This window comes from Rhamphochromis sp. 'chilingali' (genome assembly GCF_963969265.1).
Source record: "Rhamphochromis sp. 'chilingali' genome assembly, chromosome: 9".
Taxonomy (NCBI): Eukaryota; Metazoa; Chordata; class Actinopteri; order Cichliformes; family Cichlidae; genus Rhamphochromis; species Rhamphochromis sp. 'chilingali'.
The window spans coordinates 32,299,766-32,326,389 of record NC_137936.1 but is presented as its reverse complement, the minus strand read 5'-3'; the positions used below and the strand labels follow the sequence as shown (position 1 = coordinate 32,326,389).

Genomic DNA, 26,624 nt, shown 5'->3' with positions numbered 1-26,624 from the left:
GTATACAATAGCATAGCTGCACAGCTGAGAGAGCCCAGTCACGGGACCCCAGAGAGAAAGCATCACTGCATTGCTTCTCTCAAATCCTGCTGTATATTGGTGCTCAATTCAAGACAAATGTGCTCCTGCACTCATTCTGTCACCTGAGGGCAGTTGTATTGTATTATTCTGAGGTACACACGGGAGCGGACTAGTGAATAAACATTTTATCGGCTCAGCTATTCATACTTGCATGAGGATTGTCTCAGCTTTGGCACTTCACTTCCCATCCACTGCAGTCAGATCCAGTTTAAATGCTTAATGAAATGTTTTTGATGACTAAAACCAAATTATATTACTATTGCAGTACTTTTCAGAGCAAAGACAGATGGCTTGCATTTACACATTTTAAAGACTTGACATGGTTCAATTGGAAGTGAGGCAAGATGATTTCAAGAACATAAGAAAGCATTATTGCTTGCTCTATGATCCAGTAGTCAAATGGTGGGGTTTGCATAGACACTGTGTTAATATTTTTCCCTATTGTGTGAGTAGCATTGAAATTCATTTATTCCACTATTCTAAAGCAGCTGTCTTTTTTTTTACTAAGATCACATAATGCTGAGGAGAGATCTATATTCAAAACGGAAGCTTACTTTCTTGATTTTGCTGTCACTTTTCATATCATGAGACCACCTCATCAGAGATGTAGTTGTACATTTCTAGTGTATCATTAGCCTGTGTTGATAACCCCCTCAATGCTTATCTGAGTATTTGTATCTCCCTGTCTGCAATAACACAGTTGAGCAGATTGCACTCAATCGCTCGACAGTTGTGTCGATATGGCCACCCACACGATTTATTTTCTTGAGTGTATTTTGCTGCTGTGCTGCCGAACAACATCTCAAGTTGTCCCAAATATTGTTCTTTCAGAGTCAGACGCATTGAAGCAAGGACAGGCCAGCTGTTGGCAGAATAACACATTCACACTCGCATGTCTCCTGCAAAGTTGGGACGAAAGTCCATAGTTTCAGACACCCAAGTCTTTGATGGGCTGAAGATTCTGATTGCACCATCATTTGAAAAAGTCATTAAACTAGATTTATTTCTTTTTGTCTTTTGTATCAATCATGAATTCAGCTATTATAAGTTCTATTAGTCAGACATCATATATCATCCACATAACTATCTCTCTAATAAACACTTTGACTGTCTCAACAAAGGTTAAATCTGTCTACTTCGAGTTTGGTGGATTTGTCGTTGAGAACCAGAATAAGTGTTGAGTTCAGTTGTTTGGTGCTGAGTGCTGATCTTATTTTTGGGCTGTATTCTACTGGAACTCAGTGGTTAGAGCATTTAACTCCTGCTGCAAGATATCATTGCCACTGGCAAATGTTTGATGTCAGGAATATTTTGTTACCTCAAAGATAATGTCACACTTAGTTCACTTAAGTGTACTTATCTATTTGCTTCTTACTGTATTAATTATATGTATTAGGATGACATTTGTTAAAGTAGTCTGATGGGGTGAGCCAGAGACAATCATTATCTTGACACCATTATGACAAAATAACTTGTCATGGTCCTGCGTCTGTGACCCAGTGTTTGATTTATATTCTTTGTTTTAGTTGTATTACTCATTCTGTTTACTTGCCTCCCCTATGTCCATGTTCAGTGTGTTGTCTGTCCTGTCTTTCATGTATGTTAGTTCTGTCGCCATGTTTGTTCATCTGTTTTCCAGTCGTGTCGCTCACCTCTTCTGTTTTCTGTATTCAGTCAGACCGTCTTAGTGTGTGTCCCATGTTTCTGTTTTTACTTTGATAGTCTCCTGTCCTGTGTGCATTACGTTCAGTCTTGTTTCTGTGCTGTTAATCTGATTAGCTCCAGCTGTGTTTCCCTCCTGTTTCCCATCCCTTCGTTATCCTCTGTGTATTTAACTCCTCTGTATGTTGTCACGTTTTCCACATTGCTGTGTGTTTCCCCAAGCTCCTCAGTTTTGCTCATTACTCTTAGTTTTCTCCTAGCTCCTTAGTTCAGTTTCCCAGGTTCCAGTTTAAGTTTTGTTTCCTTGTTTTAGTGTTTGGTCCTACAGCAATAAAAGCTGCCTTCCTTAGTTAATACCTTTGTGTTCAAGTCCTGCATTTGGGTCCTACCTCTGCTTGCTCATAGCACATCCATGACATCATCAGTCAACAATTACGTTACTGTATTTGATGCAGTAATGTAGTTGTTCAAACATACATTTACAATAACAAATATAGCTCAAGATTGCTCTGGTGGCAGGCATTGCAAAAGTCCAATTTTGTTTGCTTTTCTTAGAAAACACAAAACATAAAAATGTAGATCTGATTGTCTGCAGTTGGCTGCGTTTTATGGAATATTACTGCCACCACTTGCTGATAAGCAGAACAGAATCAAAAAGGAGAGATCCACTTTCAGACACATACATATTGCAAACTGTGTTTTGGTGCTAAATATGTAAAATCATTTATGTCATGAACTGATAAACTAATACAATTCTCACCATATTGTTGGTTTGAATTTAGCAGTATATCAGGATTAGTGATAATGATTCCAAACAGCATGTAGTGTACCACTGATTCATTATGATCACCTCCCATTTGCTGTGCCCTTCTTCAGCTGTTTCACATTAAAAGTTTTCAAACTGAAGTTTTTACCATTTAGAAGATACTGCAGTTTTTGAATTGAATGGTTGTTTTATCAGTTGTAGTTTAAATGTATGGATTTACTGAGGTCTGGTATAGGGTGTCAAGTTATGTAGATCAGATCAGTCTTATTACATACCTGCACTGTTGGTGAAGTTAAATGAATTGTAATAAACATTTGGACAGTGTATGCTTATATCTTGTGTTTTTAAAAGCATGAGAGATGTACAAACATGTCTTGTGATCTACTTTTTGGATCATCTCCAGTAGTCATTAGAAAACCTACTGAGATGGAGGACTGATTGTTGACGGGTTTTCTTCCAGATCTATTAATAATGATGATTCTAATAATGTGCTGATAATGTACTGAAGTGCGTCATTTTTTCTGTGCTCTGTTTCTTCTTGCTCTTGCTATGCAATGACTGTTATTTTCCAAGCCTTTTGTTGTATTGTGGGCTCACACTATCAGGGAGGCGTGGAGAAGATGATAGATGCAGAGAGCTTTCTGCATGCAAAAGCCTTGGATGAAAGTAGGGGCTCCCCATTCATTTAAAATAATTTCATGTTTCCTTCCACCAACTCTGTGTCCTTCCAGCACTATTATCAGAGCAATGTGGCAACGTGTTATTCAGAGGATGGCACCCATTGTCTTGTTTTCTTCAGGGCGGACAAACACTTTACATTGGGAACAAAGTACACACTCACTCACACAGAAGTGCTGCCAATCATTTAGCTAGGGATATTGTAAGTTTGCTAATGTATCATTTTCTCTCTTTTCTTTTTTTAAACTCAAGCAACATATGTACAAGACCAGACAGGAACCGTTAATGATAACCTGTTGAAAAACTGAACAAAGACAAAAAATAATAAACAAACCAATTTTCAACTTTCTTGAATTACAGAAATGTGAAAATGGACAATGATGTTTTAAAACATTTTTAATAGAAATAAAATTTTGTATAAAAAAAAAACCTAAACATGCTTCACACACTTCATTAGTTTTCATGAGGTTTAACAAATACATAGCTAGCCAGGCACTGTATCCTTTTGTATTTTTTCCCCAATTTTAAGATATGTCAGGACATAAAGCAGACATCATCAATCTATTTAATAACATACATTAACTTACCATTTAATTTGGTCAGCACTCACATTTTATTCTGCAACACAAATGGTGTTGAAAGTAATACAGAGGGAGGCATGAAAAGCAGCATTGAATTCACAACACAAATGACCCCACAATATTTTCCCCAAGACAATAGAGGGCTTTTATACTGCACGGAGCCAACCCTTAATCTGTTCTGCCAACTCGGAGTGATTGATAGAGATATTGTATAGTTTTGCAATTAGAATTTCATTTGCTAAAATGCCTTACAACTTCCTGACACCTCCTCCTTATCACAAGAGTGCCTGAAGAGGACATGATTTTTTTTTTTCAGTAGCTGGTCCATTATGGATATCACCTTCAGGGTATATTGCATGATCCTCTCAAGGGCATACTTCATCTTAATTCCCCTACTAATGGATCTGTACAGCTAAGCTTTACCCTTACACTATGAATGTGTGAGAATAGCTGGTGGCAGTGGTGGTAGGGTCATCCTGGATAACAGCTCACAGTGAGATCTCCTGGCTAAAACACTGTTTATTTTAACCATGAGCCACTGTTTCAAAGCACATACAGATATGCAGAGGGCAGTGGCAGCCTTGGGCTAGCTGGTAATACAAATCATGGCCTTACTGTAGCACAGATAAACAATCACTCACTAGACCTTCACCATTTGAGAACAGTTTTTAACGTACAATAGGCCCAAACAATTTTAAACAACACTGCAACAGAGTTTAAACGCATTCCTTTTTTTTCCCTTTTGTTTTTTTAAACAACACAACACAGGATGTTAAAACTGGCATGCTCAAAATCAGCAGAGACCATTTTATATGTGTAGTCATTCTTATTAACTCATCGGCAACTTGGAAGAGGAAATCAAAATACATGGAGTCTGGTAAAGATCTGTTGCATTGTTGTGACGATCAATATTTCCAGTCATTTGACTCACGAGACCAGAACACATTTAGAAATAAAAACAAACACAAGCCCCTCTCAGAGATCCATAGACCATGTTTGCATGCCTTTTTGGTGTTGATTAATCCCTTGTGATGCCTTGAGGATTTGAAGATTAATTATAATTCACAAAACTGGCAAACGACATTAAGAACCTGAACATATTCTTACTCGTAGTTCAGTTTCAGTCAGTGCTGCGAAAGATGACGGAGAAGTCTTTAAAAGAGGGCATAGCTGAAATGTAAACACAGAAAAGGAAAGCTCCATCCTTCAGTCTATAGGCCTCTGCCATGCAAATATTTTCATTTTTCTTTTATGTATTCTTCTGAGGCAGACCAAAGATGGAACCTTAAAATTGTGCTGTTATCTGTTCTGGTCCCAAGTTTTGTCCATCCCTGCATCTCATGTGCTCTTTCCACACAATGCCGCGTCTTTGTGCAATATTTCTCTGATCTCCACCCGGAAAAAAGACATATCTATTTAATTTATTTGACTTTATTTATTTTTGCCGGATGCTTGAAATTCCACTGCATGTTTTGTTTTCTTTGCTGGGACGGAAATCCTGAATCGTGATAACATCCTTTGTCCTTCAGATTGCATGGTTGCTGTAGCTGATGTAGGTTTGCTTTGTTGAAAACGCTGAAAGAGACGAAATGAGAAGGAAGAGTCAGAGTTTAATACAGTTGAGGTAAAGTTTGTAACCTAAGAAAGGGAGCTGATTTGGGCATGAAGCTCTTTTTGTTTAGCGCTCTTCCTGTAGTAACAAGAGTAAGAAACTGCTACACAGGGCTGAAAAAATGTGTTTAGTTCCTGATTGGTTATGATATTACGATCCTATTAAAAATTCCCTAGTTCTCAGGTCATGTTATTCCCCTCAGCATGTGCCAAATGTAACTATTACCTTTAGCTACCACCACCATTTTTTTCCCTCACAGCTATAGCTATCAGGAGTTAACTTTCCAGCTGTCTCCCCGGACCATGTTAGCTGATTCTCTGAGTGGGAGCAGATAAATCCTGACATATCGCCACTAGATCTCAGCATTGGGGGGAGCTGGCCCAGACAGGAATTTTTCAATTTCATCAAGCCATATATCCACACTGGCGATGACAATGACAAATGGCACTCATTCAAATAGCCATACACTGTATAGCCCCCTGTAAACGGTAACCCCATCAGGATAATTTGCTGCTGGCTATCAATTCAGCGTCTCTGCCTTCTCGACACTTATTTTAACAAAAGGCCCTTTTAACCATCCACACAAACATGAAGCAAGAATGGAATTAATGCTGCTCTGTTTGGATGCATGTAGTTTTTGTGACAGGCCTCACACCATTGTGCTATTGTTACTGCAGAGCATTGTGATAAGTTTTACATTGATTTCTGGTTTTGTGCTAACAGTAAATATATGTCAGCTATTTTATTCTCCTATGAAAGGAAACAGCTGTCAATACCTGTGGTTTTGACCACAGACTGATAAAAACCTTTTCCAGCTTAAGGCAAGAAGAGTGTTTTGAATGCCACTTGAGTAATTTCTGCTGACTCAATTGCTGAGGTCATTATTTACCTCACTAATATAAATCCACAGTGCATCACAGGAGTGCCAAGCATTGAGATTAGGAGGCATACACAGTGATTCAGCTGCTTTATAAAAGATAGTCACACCTTTCTTGTTTTTTTAATAATGTGTGCAAATGCTAGGCTTTGATTAGTGATTCAATAATTTATCTATTGATTATTATTTCAGTTTATATATAGCATGTCAGTAAATAGTAATGAATGCAGATAGATTTTCCAGTCCGATGGCTTCATTTTACAGGATAGAGCAAGTAAATATTTGCATTATAATGAATTATAAGCAATGGTTGCATGACAAAAATCAACAGTTTAAGTCAGAGATAAACTGAAAATTATTAGAAACCCAGTTCCACACAAGAACTGGAACGCTATATAAAATATAAATAAAGCAGGATTCAAACAGATAGAAATAGAAAACACAAAGTTTACACTGAGACATTTTAATATTTGATGAATTAGCTCATTTTCCAATTAGTTGGCAGTAACATGTCTCAAAGTTTGAACAGGGATAACAAAATGTTAGAAAAGTGGTATTGCACTACAAAAACTACTGGAGGGATATTTTGCGATTGATTGGGTTAACTGGCAACAAGACAGTAACATGATTGGCTATAAAAAAAGAGCACTTCAGAGAGATAGCCTTTCTCAGAAGTAAGGATGGGTAGACATTTATCAGTCTGCAAAAAGATCTACAAATGGTAAAACATTTTTCAGAATAATTAGTTTGTTATTCATTATTATACAGGGTGGGCCATTTATATGGATACACCGTAATAACATGGGAATGGTTGGTGATATTAAAGTCCTGTTTGTGGCACATTAGTATATGTGAGGGGGCAAACTCCTCAAGATGGGTGGTGACCATGGTGGCCATTTAGAAGTCGGCCATCTTGGATACAACTTTTGTTTTTTCAATAGGAAGAGGGCCATGTGACACATCAAACTTATTGGTAATGTCACAAGAAAAACAATGGTGTGCTTGGTTTAAACGTAGCTTTATTCTTTCATGAGTTATTTACAAGTTTCTCTTTGTTCACAGCCATTGACATGTTGAAGAGGTTAACACGTGAGGAGCGGATCGAAATCGTGTTGATATCTGGTTGAACCCAGTAACCGGGTCATTGCAGCAGATTTCAATGCAAGACACCCTACGAGACCACCCATCTCCCATGCTACAGTTAGCAAACTGCTTGCTAAGTTTCGTGAAGCTGGTTCAGTGTTGGATTTGCCAAAATGTGGACGCAAGAAAACTGTCAGTAATGAAGAAACATCAGTGGCTGTCCTAGCTTCATTCAGCAAGAGTCCACAGCGTAGCACTCGCTGCATGTCACTGGAGAGTGGCATTAGTCGAACATCCCTTCGGCGGATATCAGCTACTCACAAATGGCACCCTTACAAACTCCAGCTACACTGCAGCATCTCAGCGAGGATGACCCAGATCGGCAGAATTTGAGCAAAGAATTTGTAGGATGGGCAAAACAAAAATTGGAACAGGACCCTCAGTTCACGCAGAAGATTTTGTTCAGTGATGAGGCAAACTTTGATGTGAATGGTGAAGTTAACAAACAAAACCACCGCTATTGGTCTGACACTAACCCACATTGGATGGATCCCTCCAAGACTGTTGGAACCAAAAAAGTGATGGTTGGGTGTGGTATATGGGGTATAACGATAGTGGGTCCATTCTTCATCAATGGAAACCTCAAGGCCACTGGATATTTGAAATTGCTACACGATGATGTGTTTCCCTCTTTATGCACTGAAGCTGGCACGTTCCCTGAGTTTTTCCAGCAAGATGGTGCACCACCACATTATGGGTGCCAGGTCCGAGCATTCCTAGATGAACAGTTTCCTGGAAAGTGGATTGGTCATCGTGGGCCAGTTGAATGACCCCCAAGGTCTCCCGATCTGACCCCCTTAGACTTTTATCTTTGGGGTCATCTGAAGGCAATTGTCTATGGTGTGAAGATACGAGATGTGCAGCACCTGAAACTACGGATACTGGATGCCTGTGCTGGCATTTCTCCTACAGTGTTGCTATCAGTGTGTGAAGAGTGGGAGAAGAGGGTTGCATTGACAATCCAACACACTGGGCAGCACATTGAACACATTTTATAAGTGGTCAGAAACATGTAAATAACTCATGAAAGAATAAAGTTACGTTGAAACCAAGCACACCATTGTTTTTCTTGTGACATTACCAATAAGTTTGATGTGTCACATGGCCCTCTTCCTATTGAAAAAACAAAAGTTGTATCCAAGATGGCCGACTTCTAAATGGCCACCATGGTCACCACCCATCTTGAGGAGTTTGCCCCCTCACATATACTAATGTGCCACAAACAGGACTTTAATATCACCAACCATTCCCATGTTATTACGGTGTATCCATATAAATGGCCCACCCTGTAGAATAATGGCTTTCAGAATAAAGACTTTGACTAACTCAACACCTATAATACATTTTAAATAATATCACAAAATGATTTTGAGAATCTGAATAAAGGGACAAAGGTCAGGTCTATGAACACAATTTGCTGTGCCATCTACAAATGAAGGTTAAAATTCTACAGTATGATGATTAGAAGAAACCATATGTGAAAATGATCCAGAAAAAACATTGTCTTCTCTGGGCCACAGCTCATTTGGACTGAGGCAAAATGGAAAACTGTTCTATGATAAGATGAATAAAAAATATATAATAAAGAATTTCAAAAATGTAAAAACACGGACATAGACAAGAATGGAACAACATTCCTCTCCCAGAAGTGCAGCAACTGGTGTTCTTCAGTTCCCTCATATTTACAGACTGTTTTTAACAGAAGGGAATGCCACACAGTGGTAAACACAGCTCTGTCCTAACCTTTTTTGAGACTTGCATGCTTCTAACTGGGCTGCACAGTTTGCATTAGCAGTTATTGACTCCGTGTTGGTTTCATACTGCAATTTTGTAACAACATGATCAATACAATTTTTCCCAAAACACATTTAAAAGTGAAACAATCAAATTGTATCAAATTTTAAGATGTGGTAAAGTCGTCTTCATCTTTTTAGAGAAGGCCTAAAATTTAGGCGATTGGACTTGAAGACTTTTTTAAGGACGTGTGTTACCCTCGTTTACTTGTTATTTTAGGAATAGTTTGACATTTTGGAAAACATTCACTTTAATAAAAAAAAGAAGAAGATTGATGCCAGTAATAAAATCATACCTCAATGTTTTACAGGCGTTTTAGTTCCATTGCTGGACTCCAGAATATGCTTTCTAATCCATTCCTTTGTGACTTCATTCTCACACACATAATTGTGATTCCTGTAATGCTTCTTGAAAAACAATTTCCACAGCCTCACCACCAAATGAATAACAGTGTCACATTTACTAGATTCAATGAAGTGTTAAATAACATGCTATACATTTGTTAATAAGGTTTTGTTTTTTTTTTCACACTGCATCCTATCATTGCATCAATTTGTTTTACAGACACGGAAGGACAAAACATTCCTGAACTTAAGCCAGCAGGTTTCTAGTCAAAGCTTTCCTCATTTGCATTTTTGCTCTTACACTGTGTTTCGAGGCTTTCGCACAGCTCGGTCTTGGCTTCTCCGTTGGGTCTGAGTCCAGCCTTGGGGTTGAACTTGTTGGACATGGTGGCAGCAGTAACCACAGCCTTGAGGGTCCGTGTGCGCTTAGGCACATTCTGCTCAGGGTGGAAAAGAACCACATAGACCTTGGGCATGTAGAGCAACCCGAGGGACACTGAAGCACTCAGGCTCACAGAGATCGTCAGCGTGGTTGTTTGGATGTACATCTGCAAGAGGCAAAAACCAAACATGAATGATACAAACAGTTTAACAGTGTTTTGCATTACCGATTTTTCTGTGTGGGCAGTGGCATGTATAGTACAAGAGACATCTGCTGTGCATCATTATAATTAGAGTATTCAATGACCCATGTGTTGGTCAAGGAGTTTTTAAATGAGTATCTACTTTGTCCAGTAGAAGCTGCAAAGCTATCTAATGAAAATGATGTGTTAAACTTGTTTTAAATCAGCATCCTATCTGCTTTTATGGTGTATGTGTGCTGAGCCAGCCAGGGCCACAGTGTTTACTTAATTTTCTGCCATTCTAGTTTTAATATGACTATCACGTCCACCCTGAACACAGATTGGATCTTTTTCTGACTCATAATAAGCAGGCCCATAAAAAAAGAAACAAGCTCGTGAAAATTTTACACATGGTCAAATCCTCCAAATTATGGGGGAGGGCAACAGAGTACCATCCTCATTCATTCCATTTAATTGTTTGCAGAACTGCAGCAAATTAATGAGTCATCTTTAAAGATGCAATAAGGTAGAAGAAAAGCTTATGCAATTTCTAAACATCATACTGTTGTGACTGATTGAGGAATGAGTTTACATTTGGCTAATACTGGGATACACACACACACTCTATCTATAATTGATGGATCGAGATAGATAGATAGATAGATAGATAGATAGATAGATAGATAGATAGATAGATAGATAGATAGATAGATAGATAGATAGATAGATAGATAGACAAAATATATAAAATTTAATTTTTACATATATATAAAATTGAAAGTTCAGTTCACTAAAAAGGAGGAGTTTTGTTTGGATAGAAATTAAATTGTGCTTGCTGTAATTTACTACACCTCTGTAACACACAACAAGAATCTAATTATGATCATTTACCTGGTGTAACTACATAAATGTATGAATACTGTCAATAATAATAATAATAATAATAATAATGAGAGATTTTGTTGTTCCTTCAAATCCACCAAAATTGTTCCTAATGCATCAAAATTGATGGTGAGGCTTAAAATAATGTAATGGGTTATAACCTGCTGTGGGTGTAAGATTTAATATATTTACTCGGAGGATGACAGGTGCGAGTAGTAACAACAACAACAAGAAAGACTGAAACGAGAGCAGGTTTTTCATTCTTTGGTTACCATAATCACTGATTTACAAAGATAATTAAACCACAGTCGACTACAGTATTCAAATGAACACACATTTCCAACAAATCAGAATCTGTTATTTCTTGCAGGAACGATATTCGAATCAGACGATAAATCCTCTCATGCATAGATTTTTACTCACTAGTATTTTATATGTTGGTACTTTAAGAGTCAATCTTTCAAGTCAAGTTTTTCCTCATCAGGTCTCTGCTATTTTCTGATTCAACAAAAGTAACAGCTTCTCATACGTGACCTCTATTTTAATATGTTGTGTGTTTTTATTATTTTGACTCTCCACAGTGCTTTCCCTATATACTCAGCCAACCCTCTTTCCATGTGAGACTGCTGGCTGAAGAGAAGAAGGAAGAATGGAGTCAGTATTATAGAGAGACAGCTGCAGCGCTCCCCTCCCAGCTGTGGGGAGTATTAACCAGTGAACTGCTCAGGGCTTGGTTCACTGCTGCCTCAGGGACGGACTGTTGAACCCAAGCTGTTCATCACATAAACAGAACATAAAAGTGTTCTGCTGCTTTTCACCCAGGAATAATATCATCTTAAAATCCATCCTCTCGGTCACTGATTATATACCGGCACAGAATAAATAAGAACAGTAAAATGACTTTAAATCTGAGAACATTTAAAGTCTGTGTCAGAATAACATTTTTTTTAAAAATTGAAAATTATATTCTCAATCATTTCAGTTTTGGTCTGTAAAATTAATGCAACAAGGAACAAAAGACACTTAAATCATCTTTGATGTCCATACTAAAAGAAGTCAATTATCCTATGTCAGAGCTATAAAAACTTGCTTTATTTGTGGCTCAACTAATCAACTTATCAACGCAGTTCCAATAATAACTACTATGATTATGTAACTGCACCATATCTCACTGTAAATTAGGTCACGTTGAAGAACAAATATTGTTATTATCATTTAATCTAATGTAACCTTAGGTAAGGTTATTTTAAATTTTGAATATTATGTCAGCAGTGATATAAATCAGGACAATCAGTAAGCTGTCACATTGTAGAGGCTAAGAATAGAATATAAGTGGATTTAATGCCAAATAGTACAGTGTGCAAGAATAATAGTTTCATTTATATTTTACATTTAATGGTGGTGATAATATACATTGGCCACTTAATTAGGTACAACTGTTCAGCTGCTCGTTAACACAAATATCTAATTAGCCAAACAGCAGCAACTCAAGGCAAGGTATGTAGAGATGATCAAGATGACCTACTTAAGTTTAAATGGAGTAATGTTTGTATTTTTGTAGGGTCTCTACAATAATACTGCTGTTGTGAATTGGTGCTATATAAATAAAATTGAACAGAATGAGGAAGAAAGGTGATTTGAAGGACAGCTAGTCAGCTAAGAACAGGGAACTGAGGCTACAGTTTCTAAAATTAGACAATACACGATTGCAGAAATGTTCCCTGGTTTTAAGAGTCTTGACTTCTACAGCAAAACATTCAGGTGGTAGCGTCAGAATTTGACATAAACATGGCTCCATTCTGTCTTATTACAACAGCTCAGTCTGGTGGTTGTGCAATGGCATGGGGGATATTTTCTTGTCATGCTTTGGGCTTCTTAGTACCAAGTTAGCAATACATCACAGCTCTGCCCGAGTATTTTTGCTGACCATGTCTATCCCTTTATGACCAAAGTGTACCCATCTTGTGATAGTTGCTTCCAGCAGCATAACAAACCATGTCATAAAGCTGAAATCATCTCAAATTGGTTTCTTGAACATGACAATGAGTTCTCTGTACTCCAGAGGCCTCCATGGTCACCAATCAATCTCAGAGCACCTTTGGTATGTGGTGGAACAGCAGAGTTACAGCATGGATGTGCAGCTAACAAATCTTCAGTAACTGAGTATCTTTTCAATATGGACCAAAATCCAAGAGGAATGTTTCCAGCACCTTGGTACATCTGTGGCAAGAATAACTGAGGCACTTGAAGACAAAAGCGGTCCAACCCAGGACTAGCATGTGTACCTAATGAAGTGACTAGTTAGTGCATGAACTGTTTTCTTTTTTAAAATAAACAATTATTTGATAATTTTACATTTTGAATCAATTGTAACAGCATTATAGACAAAGTGATAGATTTTATAGTAACTGGTACCTTCTTATAGATGAACAATGGAAAAACAAATCAGCACATTTTATAAACTAATCTCAGTCCTGCCTGTTTGTTGGTCTATGTTATAATAATATGTATATAATGTAATATGTTAGATGAAAGGAAATTATTGCCTTGACCTTACTTGAAATCAATATATTATTGTTTGGTATTTCATCAGATAACATGTGCCCTCTCTATTGCCTCATTGATGTTAGCTTACAAATGGAGTCCTTTTTTCAATGTCAGAGCACGTCCAATATTCAGTCCATTAATTTGTTTCCTCCTGATTGAAATGCACCTGAGCATTCAATGACTGGAGCAACTTGGAAGAGAAATGAAGAGAGATACCATATATTTCACACACATATCATCACACTGCCATTAGCGTAGCTTGCCTTAGGCAAAACATAACATAGAAGAAGTACTCATAGTCGCATTAATGACTGAACTAGATGGAAAGAAATCATGGAGCTATCAGTACCTGGAGGATCAGTGATGGGAAGAGTCCTGGAAATATTTACTCAAGTAAAAATGTACTTGTGTACAACAGTACTCCAATAAAACGTAGGTGAAATAATGGCATTATTAGTAAACATGGCTGTATTACACAAAAGAGGAAGCTGAAGAGCAAGGGTCACCTCCAGAATTTTTTTAATAGGTGTGGTCATATGGGGGCCAGTAAAAATATTGGCTGGGGAAATTGTGGGGGACATACAAAGTAACACAATGGGTGTCACTGGGGGCCCAGCAAATTGTTGTGGTAAAGAAAAGTAAAGAAAATTTCTTATATGGTGATAATAAGTCCAGTGAGCCACACCCAGCCTAAAGCAAGTAAATGTAGAGATAAAGCTCATAAACTGACATTTTAAATCAAAAAAGGAAGCTGCAAAATGTTTACGCACAGTGTAATGCACTCACACAAATACTATATGAAACTGAATACACTGCTTCGTGTAACAGCAGTTAGGCTGCCGTTGTATCTGCTGAATTTGCTCTTTAGTCTCAGATCCTCTGTTCCTCTAAAAAAAAAAGAAGAAAAAAAAATCATAACAGAAATGATAAGGTCATATTTAAATGTGGATTTCCTATTTACTCCTACACAGCTCAACTTCTGTCAAGCCAGAGAACAAGCAAATGCAGCATTAACTGAGCAACAATGGTAATGCATCCTAAATAAGCAAACGTAGCAAGCCAAAGTTTGTTAGATCGCCAGGCTAACACAAACTTAAAACATTAACAATCTGCTATACCCGTGACCTTTGAACTGAAGTCGTTACAGTTAATTAACATACAATACTTTTGCAGAAGAGGTAGTATGTAGAGTTTTTGTAAGAGAGGGCCTCTACATGGTTGTGAAAACACTGCATAATGAAGCTGTGTTGCCTTGGGCGTGAAGATGTATTAGACCATTAGATTTTTGTTTTTTTGTTGGTAACTCTGCAATTGATTTTCACATAAAAAATACACATGAAGATAACCAATAACGATAATCTACTTTCTTACAGTAATCATAGGAATTGTATTTCATTATTTTCATTCCAGCAGAAGTGATAAAGCAATTCCACACCCTGGCCTACGGTGAGTAGAGCAAAACTGAGTAAAAACATCTGTGATAACTCATAACATTAATTTGACAGCTAATAAACATGAACAGACTGCATTTTCAATTCAACCCAAGAGAGTCTCTGAGGCAGGATGCAAACAATCAAATTTATTTAAACTTGCATAATTCCCTCACTATATTAAGGTACTTTTTTTTTCTCAGCATGCTATGGAAGTACTGAGCAGAGGAGTTTGCTGCATAAGAATTCACTATAATTGCACTCTAATTAAGCCAATAAACAAATAGAACCCTTAGGGGACACAATAATATAGCTTCATGGCAGATTGTCATTTATAAAGATCACAATTCTTTGGCCTTGATTAGCTTCACGGCCTATCCACCCATTATCAAAGCACCCAGAGGTCAACAGAGGGCTGCAGTGCTTTAGGCCTAATGAAAGCAACAACTGCTCTCTGAAGTCCAAGATGTTGCTTAGCTTCCTCTGCTTCGTAGCATCAATCTTCATTATTTATTACAGAGCCTCAGGGGCATTACTGTGAATAACGCTGTTTATCTTACGACTGAGAAAAGACAAAGGGAGAAATGGGAAGGAACATGGAATGGGTGGTAACAGGTAGCAGGTATGAACACAGATTACACTGTGTAACACAAAAAAATAACAAAAAACCCCACTCCTGACTCTGGTCTGGTTGAACTGAAACTCCCACTTCTTTGTCTGACTACCACTTTAACAGCAGTTTTTTTGTTTTTTTGTCCTAACGGTGCCAATAGTGAGATGGAGACTTCATACAGAAATAAACAACCCCACTCAGTTAATCAGACGATTCATGCACTGTAATGGCAGGACCTCTTTGTGTGGGCTGATTGAATTTAAGCTGAGCCCATTGTGCTGTAGCCTCATTCCCATGCATGCTATTGTCTGCTGCCCCTCCTCCTGCCTATATCTTTGAGACAGCCGCTGATTTAGACAGTTTCTCCAGGTAAGTAGGTGTCACATCTATTCCTGAAGGTAGCATAAACACTCCATAGATAGACCAGATGTCCTCGTCTAAATGATAGAGAAAGCTTCCTATGGCATTCGTTGCATGTGTCTTGGCACCAGATGACAAATAAATGACGGTGCTTGTAATGCTGAGGCAGAGGCCTGCTGTAAATGGGTGATGAGTGCGTACACAGCTAGATAAGGTAAATCGAGACCCAAAAGAAGTGGAGCATTTAAATGCTCTGAAAGACTCGTCAATGTGGGCTGTGAAGATTTGTGCAGCCTGACATTTACAGTACAATGATTATGAGGTGTGTTTGCTTTGACATGTTAATTCCTTAAATAAGATCATTGTTTATATAACATCTCAGCAAATCAGTCACAGGCTTTATTTTAAAAAAATAAAACAAGAAGAAGAAAATCTGGCACAGCAAAACTAGCTAACTTTCCTGCTCAACCAACAAGTTTTCCAAAATGTAATGTGTGTTCAACAGGTGAGAAATTTTATTTGTCCACACTTCCTAAAATTGTTCTGAATCTGCTTAATGATCTAACTTCCTATATTTATTCCTGTTATCCTTTTCTTCATTTCTAAATATATATATATATATATAGTTAAAATGATGAGTGGTCATATTATACATGACCAAATTCATAACCAATGAGGAGTCTTTCTGCTGCTGGTTCTGTGCAGTATGATGCCAATGAGAGCGTGTATCCTTAGGACAGTCATCTCAGGTACACAGCTGCTGTTCAGATCTTCTATTTATGAGGAGCAGTAAAAAAGAGCAAAGTTGGCTGTAAGGTCGAGGGTCGTCAGGTCCTGCGCGGACCAACTGTGTGGGGTGATGGAGCACCTCTTCAACCTGAGCCTGAGGTTGGGAAGAGTCCCACAGCTCTGGAAAACCTCCTGTGTTGTACCAGTGCCAAAGACTTCACGCCCCAAGGACCTCAACAGCTACAGGCCGGTGGCTCTGACATCCCACCTGATGAAGACCCTGGAGCGGTTGGTCCTGGCTCAGCTTCGGCGCCTAATAAGCTCATCACTGGACCCACTTCAGTTTGCCTACCAGCCTGGCATTGGAGCGGATGATGCCGTCATTCACCTCCTACATCGTTCCCTCGCTCACCTGGAGACCGCTGGAAGCACTGTGAGAATCATGTTCTTTGATTTCTCCAGTGCCTTCAACACCATTCTTCCCTCGGTTCTAAAGGACAAGCTGGTGAACTCTGGAGTGGACCATCACCTCACTACCTGGATCCTGGACTACCTCACCGACCGACCACAGTATGTGAGGACTCAGGGCTGTGTGTCGGACAGGGTCGTCTGCAGTACGGGGGCCCCACAGGGAACGGTTCTGGCTCCGTTCCTCTTCACCATCTACACTGCAGACTTCTCCCACAATTCCACCCAGTGCTTCCTGCAGAAGTTCTCTGATGACTCTGCAATAGTCGGCCTCATCACTGATGGGGACGACAAGGAGTACAGAGGTCTGACCCAAGACTTTGTGGACTGGTGCCAGCTGAACTACCTCCAGATCAACGCCAGTAAAACCAAGGAACTGGTGGTAGACTTCCGCAGGCACAAGCATTCTCCACTGCAACCACTGAACATCCAAGGTATGGACATTGAGGCTGTGGACAGCTACAGGTACCTTGGTGTTCATCTGAACAATAGACTGGACTGGACTCATAACTCAGACGCCCTCTACAGGAAAGGGCAGAGCAGGCTGTACCTGCTGCGGAGACTCAGGTCGTTTGGAGTGGAGGGCCCACTCCTGAAGACCTTCTATGACTCTGTTGTGGCTTCTGCTATCTTTTATGGCGTGGTCTGCTGGGGCGGCAGCATCTCTGCTGGGGACAGGAAGAGACTGAACAGGGTGATCTGAAGGGCCAGCTCTGTTCTAGGATGCCCTCTGGACCCAGTGGAGGTGGTGAGTGACAGGAGAACGGCGGCTAAGCTGTCATCCCTGATGGACAACATCTCCCACCCCATGCAGCAGACTGTGACAGCACTGAGCAGCTCCTTCAGTGGGAGACTGCGGCACCCACGGTGTGGGACGGAGAGATTTCGCAGGTCTTTCCTCCCCACTGCTGTCAGACTCCATAATAAAGACTTTAACTGATCAAGCACACACATCCATACATATGCAATAATACTAAGTGCAATAATCCGTTGTATTTTTACTCAGTTGTATATAGTATTTGTATTTGTATTCTATTTTTATCTTATTGTATATTTATTTTATTTTATTCTACTGTATATAGTATTTTATTTTATTCTATTCTGTACAGTTGTGTACTGTATTTATTCTTATTGTATTCTAATTTTTGCCTCATAACTTTTGCACTGTCCACTTCCTGCTGTGACAAAACAAATTTCCCACGTGTGGGACTAATAAAGGTTATCTTATCTTATCTTATCTTATCTTAAGTGAGAGTAAGAAAAAGGCTCAAGCTGCTTGCTTTAGGCAATGGAGAAACTGTGTGCACCAACATTCCATGTAGATAAAGATTATTTTGAACCATCAAACTACCCTAACAGAGTAAAAATATGGAGTTAGAAATGGGCATAACAAGTTTCCTTTAAGGTCTTATTGGCTTTGAGCACATTCATCAGAAACAGTGACATGTAAATGGCAACTATGTCACTGTTTTCATGGTAACAGAAGAGCACCATTGGGGGCATATCCTGTCCGTTTCTCTGCGCTTCAGCTTTTCAGTTTAACTCAAGCCACCTGTAAAGGCTCTGACCACTCTGCAGTGGTAGAGTGCTGTTACAGATCATCTAGAGTTGAGGTAATGGTGGATATTTGTTTGCCCCGATGAGGCAAATTGCACTAAGTGCACTAAGACTTGGAAGATAGTCAACAATCTTATGATGGCTAGAAGTGCAATCAAGCCCATGACCATCCCTACATTTGGAATTTTAGAGTATTTAGGGTGTCAATTTAAATAGAATAGAGGACCAACACTGCAAGTGTACAAGAACAAGATGATTATTCTTTTTTCTTTTCTTTTTGCTGAGTTTTGTGCACAAAAATATTCCCGAGATTTTCAAGCAGTCTTCATTCAGACTGTGTGCTGTGTACAAACTGTGGAGTGGTTTTCTAGGAGAGTACATGGCAACAGAATCGAAAAAAAAACATTCTCAAGGACAGAACTTTAATGGGGGGGGGGAACCCTTTACTCCAAGTCAGTGTAAAGTAGGAGGTCATTGAACAAAATACTCTCCATCATGGACTATCCATCCTAACTCTCTGCAGTACACACTACAAAGACAGAAGAAGGCATTTTCCAACATGCTCATTTAGGCCCTATGTCACAGAAAATCATCAGCTCTGACAATTTTGCTGCTATTGCAGTGATATTACTGTTCTGACTGACTGTTACTGACTATTTTGAAAAAAATCATCATGGTTCTGATATTATTATTGTTGTTGTTGTTGTTGTTGTTGTTGTTGTTGTTATTATTAATAGCCTTAAATTTAGCTAGAAGTCCTGTATACAGCAAATTTGAACAAGAGAATTTCAACTACATGCATATCTGTATTCAGCATGTTTGGGACTCACACCGAATGCGATAGACGCGACCAAAAAGCGCCAGACGCCCCTAGCTGGTCACGTGCACATTCGCACCTCGACGCACGACCAACGCGAATTGGCTGCACTTCAAAACATGCAATTTTCACGCACATGAAGCGGAAATGTGGAAGGAAATAGTGCCAGATGGCAGCTGTCGATCTAGCCTTTGAAGAGAGAGTCTCTCTTCTCTATTTACTGTGGAGAGCAGAACAGCGGCATAAAGGACATCCTCGCTGTACCTGGGTCCATCAGGTCCTCTAGAAACGTGAGCAGTTTGGTGAGTTTCACCACTTGCTCCAGGAGCTGCGTCTGCATGACGGACGCTTTCAGCGGTACCACCATCTTTCCCTCGCCCAGTTTGAGGAGCTGCTGTTGAGCGTCAGTCCAAGCATCGCCCACCTAAACACCTGTCCGTCTGCCTGCGGTTAGTAAAAGTGTTTAAAACGGCAGTCCTTTATCGATACCTGTGCTAATATAAGCTCATTTGAAGTCCCAGTGACTTCCCCACAACGGCTCTTTTAAGAGCCACCCACAAACCTCTAAAGAGCGTTCCTGCCTTTTCTTCTTTAAAAATTTCCTTAATAAATTACTTTGCATGTATACCTGATGCTCTGGTCGCGTCTATCGCGTTCAGTGTGAACGCACCGTAAAAATAATTTAGGGTGTCATTTGTCTTCAAGGTATTGGTATATCTCTGGCTACATCCACACTAATCAATCAATCAATCAATCAAGGCTTTATTCGCTACGTGCAGGTTGCCCTGCAGTGAAATAGGACCCCCCCCCCCCCGACCTTACACACACAACACTGACATCACATGGGGATAAAGGTCGGAGATCGGTAGCATTACAGAAAAAAAAAAACACAGAAATATTCACTACAATGGGAAAGTACAAGAGGAAAAAAAGAGACCTCTACTCATGCTGGGCTCCTGGGAGGACAGCATGAGAGCAGGAAACAAAAAAACTCCTCTGCACAAAAAAAGCACATAAATGTCCACAGCACAACATTATGGAACACGTGACAAGCCACAGGGTCGGGTGGGTGGTGAGGAGTAATCCGAAGCAAACACAGCAGCCATCCTAATAGGTTTTCGTTTGAAAACGCATCATTTTCTCTCCGTTTTGACCTTCCGTCCACACTGAGATGGCGCTTTCCCTCACGGAAAACGCAGTGTTTTGAAACACTCTCGAAAACACATACATTTGAAAACGGTGCTTTTGCGTTGCATTATGGACAGCAAAAACTGAGACTTTTTGAAAACGATGACACATTTTAGTCATGTGATGCAATTCCAGTGACCAGTTAAATTAAGATAGCAGAGGGCATTATACAGCGGTTGCTTTGTTTGCTCTCAAATTTTCTGTACGTTTTTGTCCATGACAGGTTAAACCACAATAAATAGCGATAGCATACACGTGGTGTGTGTGTAGTTGTCTGTCTCTTAAAACGCCAGTGATTTTCCTACAGTTTGAAATGTCATGCAATCTTGTGAATTTCATGAGTCCAGCAACTAACCACTCTTACTAGATTGTATCATGTCATCTCAACAAGAACAAATTAAGTTGTTGAATTTCATACAGATCCTACATGATTTAATTACGTTCAACCTAGAAACATGAAATTATTTTTGTTCAAATTACAAGTTAGACTTTTGTAAATGTAACAACCAGTCGAGACTGAAGAAGTCACTTCGATGAGTGACGAAACGTTTCTCCCACAAAACGCTACGTCCAGATGAATAGAATCAACTTTTGGAGCTACACGCAAGATGCTTACATAAATCCAAGAGATGCCCAATCCCTTTCCCCCCCCACTGTGTAAATGCTTCAGATAGCTTTTCTTCAAATTCTTAATTCTCACTGGCTTTTGCAACTTCGTACTCTTTTGGTACTCGCAGCAACAACTCCACCTCATCGTTAGTCCGTTTAAAAAACTTGGTGCTTTTCCTCAACATTTTGCCACGACGTTTCAAAGGGCCGGAAAGTAAATAAACAACAGACAGAAATGAGGCAGATCGAATCGTCTTGCGTTTCACGCATGTGCAGTATTGGAACATAAGCGGTTTTGGCCGTTTCAGTGTGGACTGACAACTCTGTGAAAACGACTGAAAACGATAGTGTGGACACGAGGCGTTTCCAGACGAAAACGCCTTTTCAAATCTATCCAGGCTAGTGAGGATGTAGCCTTCGTTACAAGAAACCAATGTTTCCATGTTCTGTGGACATTCATCTGCTTTGACCTCTGCCTTCTTAAGACTTTTATGTATTTTTCTACAGCAATATCTTAATACGGGCTCTTGCTCTCAAGGGACAAAACTCATTCTGATTCATTAAGTTACATCCGATCTTTGTTCCCATTATTTCTAAATGCTTGGTAAAAAAAACAAAAAAAGAAACCAAAAAAACATTTGCAGTAGCAGTATGCTGTGTGGTCTGACAAAGCTACAAACCATATTGGAGAGTAACTTAAATTAAGTTTTTCAGACTCAACACTCAACAGCCCTTTTGGGTTATATATTAAATATGATTATTCTCTCTCAAATGAGGAAAGAAAAAAATGTAGGACATTTCCCTGAAGCTAAACTTCCATTTTGTGTTCCATTTTGTGCTTTACCTTAACATAGCTCAGGGCCAAAGTAAAAGTTTTCTAAATGATAAAAGTAAAACTGTCCTCCAGCCATAGTGTGTACAGTTTTCCACAGGAAATAATAATTAATAAGTGACTCATGTAATTTAGATCAAGAAAAGTGTTTTATATTAAGACTGGGTGAGAAAAGTTTTCAGGGTTTGTAAATTAAATTCATCTGAGGTAAGGAACAAAAAGTAGGACTTCACATACCCTTCAAAGATTTTTTTTTTCACTTCTATTTTACTATTCAAAGCCAGGCTAGCTAATGGATTACCTCATCCTCTAAAAAAGCTGTTCAATCTCTCTGTGATTGTATAATTCTCTTTCATCTTCAGAGAGAGGAGATGGAATGATTAAACAAAGAACTCGCTGATCTCCGCGGCTGGTGTTGACATGCGACTTCAGATGTGCAACACTCACATTAAAAAATAATGTGGGCTTTGCACTTGGACCAATTCTTCTTTACTATGTATGCTACGTGTATGATAATGAAAAATGTATAGTGACGACAGCTGATGGTTGTTTTTCCCCTCTGACTATATTGAGGAAATGTAACATTAATCAAGCAATATGTGTGAAACTCAACTGGTCTCTCAGTTTTCAGCATCTAAATGCTGTTGTCTGCACTTTTTCTGTTCATGCTAGTTAACATTTGGGGTAAGAGAAAGCCTGTAGCTTGGACTTCATAGTATTAATGCAACATGCAGCATATGAAAATAAGTCATTGTACTGCCAATCACATAATGCATAAATATAATACAATTGGCTACAGTCATATGCAGATTTTCTGCAATGCCGCAAACTACAGAAATTGGGAGGGGGCGGGGTGTGCTCTGAACCACAATACACACTTTTCTTCCCACCAAGCTAACTATCACAGCCAGTTTCCAGGCCAGCATTTTGATGTATTGTTTTGTTTAATCCCAAATGGAAGAAGGTAAGGATTAATTTGTTGCATCTGTCAGACCCATGCTGGCACTGCTGATAGTGTCCGTGCCAGTTTTAGGGCTTTTTTGTTTTTTTGTCTCACCACTGCCCTCTCTTGTAGCCATCAAGCCCCTTTTGTTACACTGCCAAAACACCTCTTTCAACTGCATCAACACATTGCTATTGTGTCATTGTTGTACCCCTTTGGCTTTGTCCCCAGACTTTCTCCTCTGAATGTGAGGTCCAAGCCCAACCTTCATTTCCATGTCCCATTTGGATCCCTCTTGACCTCAGTGCTCCTGCTGAACACAGTCCAGGTCTATGGTTCAAGAGGTCGGGCACATTGATTTGACATGGGAATAAGAGTGTGAGCTTGTGTTTATGTAAACAGCTCATGGTTCCCTAATGCACTGTGGCATACAGCTGTCACATATATGTGAGTCACAGGCTTGTGAGTTGCCTTCAGAGTTATTACAGAAACATTTACATTACTTTATGTGTACACGTTGCAGATTCTGTATTCACAAGCATCCTCTTTTTAAGTTCTTGGTTTTTATAATTACTGGTACTTCACAAAATGTTTAAAAATTACAGAACAGCAGTAAGGAAAACTGAGTAGAACCATAATTTAGCCTTTTCATTATATTAAGTATATAATTAGATACATATTTAACATTCAAACAGCACTTTAATTCAGCAGACTTGGTGGATCTAATTATAAATGCTTAATACTGCAGGAAGGCTTAACCCAATGGTCACCCCACCGCCCACAAGAGGTTGAATAACTGGATAGAGCAGTAGAGAAAATCTTTTCTATAATCTTTGTTTCATGTCTTTCTTGATAATTGCGATATTCTAATAAACCAAGATAAAGACAATTGTTAAAGGAAACTAGGGAAACCAGGTAATACTGGTTGAAGTCAGTCTGTAAACCCGCTATGGGTTTGTTATGATAAGACTACTTCTGCTTTACATGGTCACCAGCGTACAATTATTTGTGAGGTTATTTTTGTCTTCTAAGTAAATGTCAAGAAATATGAATGCCAAAAGCCACGCTAATAGGTGTTAAAGATAGACATGCAGCTACACAAAACTAAGCATTTCTTAAAAGAAACTGACAGGCAAAAAATACAAATTGCACTCCAGTATTAGTTGTAAGCTTACCTTTTCTGTTGATTGTGATGTGCCAAAGAAGATTGGGATGAATGCTAGCCAAATAATGCAGGTGGTGTACATAGTAAAACCAATTGGTTTGGCCTCATTGAAGGTCTCCGGCACCCCTCTGGTTTTAATGGCATACACTGTGCAAGTGACCATGAGCAGCATACTATAGCCAAGCAGGCAGATGAGGGACAGGTCAGAGATGTCACACTTGAGCACACCACGAGCCATCGCTGGGTTAGAGGTTCTCTGGTCCTCATAGTCAATAATAGCTTTGGAGGGATCCACAACAAACCAGATGCACACCCCGACCAGCTGCACCGAGGCTAGGGTGAACGTGATGACTAGCTGTGAGGCTGGAGAAATGAACTTTGGCGCGCTCACAGACATACTACCCTGCTCGAAGATGCGGTAAATACGATTGGTTTTGGTAAGCAGAGCAGCATAACTAATGCTCATCCCCAGACCCAAGAAGATCCGACGAAGGGAGCAGATTACGACATCAGGGGCAGAGATCATCAGGAACGTTGTGGCATAGCAGAGAAAAATGCCAGTTAGCAGGACATAGCTTAGCTCCCGGCCTGATGCTTTCACAATTGGAGTGTCATTGTAGCGAACGAATGTGACCACCACAAACAAAGTGGCCATGATGCCAATGACTGCAACAAACACAGGGATGACTGCCCACGGAGAGCTCCACTCCAGCTTAACAATGGGGATTGGAACGCAGCCTGTGTGATTCTCATTGGGCCTCAAATCAAAGTGACACATCTTACACGTGTAGGTGTCTGCCTGGTATTGATAGCCATCGCAGCGTTCGCAGTGCCAACAGCAAGGGATGCCCTTCACAATCTTCTTGCGCTCACCAGGGCGACAGGCCTGGCTGCAGATTGAGGAAGGGATCTGACGGACACCACCGGGCCACTGCATTGAACGAACCTATGAGGGAGGCAGAGGAATGTGGAAAGGGATGAATGGACAGATAGAGAGAGAGAAGAAACATCTGAGAAAAGATTTTTAGTGTACAAAGCTCACTGAATTGCATACAGCTGAGATAGGTACAAAAGGGTGCTTTATTGATCCAAAATGGTCATCAGAAGCTCTGGAAGCCAAGGAGAATTCGTGTTTTTGGTTCTCTGTATTTATTTGGGTGAGAAGTTGAAAAAAGGCAAACTATTCAAGTATTCCTCATACATTCAGCAAAATCTTTCAGTGGTAAGTCAACTTTTCTGAAGGGCAAGTCTGAGAGGAAAAGAGAAACGCAATGTTTGTCCTGCAGTGAACTAATGGCACAATTCCTGTATTTTTTTTTTTTTTGGCTTTGGCAATTTTTTGTGTTAAAAATTAATCAATCAAAGTAGAAAGAGATGTCTCATTTCAAAATATTATTCCCCTTTGTGGATTTTACAGTTTCCTAAGCATACTTTGGAGGATAAATTAAATTCATCATTTGAAACAAGGTCTACTCCCTTTAATGTTATCGGTTTTATTTAATTGTGCCAGTTCATTCAAAGGCAGTAAATTTGTCTTTAAATGTGTATTTAATTGAGAACTCAAATAACACTAATTAAATACTGCTGGCACATTTTACAGTAGGTGCCTACAAATACCTTACCTTTCTTTTTTTCTTTCAGCACATGTTGTTGAAAGAGGTGAAGAAGACAAAGCTCCCCTCAGCCGGCCTCATGTGTTCAATTGAACTCATTTGCCTGCCCAAGGCCCCCTCTTCATTTTGTGAAAACATAATTTGTTTGAGTCCTTTATGTAATTTACTGTTATAATACTGTTACTTCATCACACTGCCTGCCCACAGTATTGTTTTTGGAAGTCAGTGATGCCGTCTGCTGTCTGATATTAAATATGTCTGTCCGTAAGCTCCCGTGGCTTTCTTTTCATCACAGTCCATTCTGTTAATCATTTAAAGTGCCCCCTGGATATTTACACCTTTGAAGATAGAACTGAGCACTGTGAAATGGTTTAGAGGGGTTAGAGATCTAACATGCAGCTGCAGAGCTGAAGTAACCTTTCGGAGGATTTTCATTGCAAACACTGACACAAACATAAGTTGTAGGGGACACAGAATAGAAAATGCCAGTGCTCACATTCAGATGGAGTTGATCCGCCCAGTGACCAATAATTTTGTACTCGGCTGTTCGGTTTCTGATCTGGTATTGGTAGATCTCATAGCGTCCAGGGGCATCTCCGTTTTCATTGAAGAGCACTGGGTTGCCAGCTATGCCTGAGTGAGAGAACAAAAATATTTATCATCATTATCTGTTTTTTTGTGTTCTGTGTGTGCTTTTTTACAATTTTTCAGTTCTTGTGCTCATGGGTGATTTTATAGTGTACAATAATTCATCAATATGTGGAAAGTAA

The 26,624-nt window shown here is 39.4% G+C and overlaps 1 protein-coding gene across 3 annotated transcripts in view; it reads right to left on the bottom strand.

Annotated features, from left to right (window-relative positions):
• Positions 1 to 4,818: 4,818 nt before the first annotated feature.
• LOC308402357 (metabotropic glutamate receptor 4-like) overlaps positions 4,819 to 26,624 on the bottom strand; it is a 202,232-nt gene continuing 180,426 nt past the window's right edge. Inside the window, exons 8-12 of one of the 3 annotated variants that reach the window (XR_013972742.1) lie at positions 26,351 to 26,487; positions 24,252 to 25,187; positions 9,840 to 10,086; positions 9,490 to 9,601; positions 4,819 to 5,343 (exon numbers count right to left, since the gene is read on the bottom strand). Coding sequence is in view for 1 of the 3 variants with exons in the window: in XM_080891126.1 (XP_080747252.1) it covers positions 5,294 to 5,343; positions 9,840 to 10,086; positions 24,252 to 25,187; positions 26,351 to 26,487 (1,370 nt within the window). In the remaining 2 variants the exon portion in view is untranslated. Of the gene's footprint in view, positions 5,344 to 9,489; positions 10,087 to 24,251; positions 25,188 to 26,350; positions 26,488 to 26,624 lie in introns of all 3 variants that reach the window. The other 2 variants (XR_013972741.1, XM_080891126.1) reach the window with 2 other exon arrangements.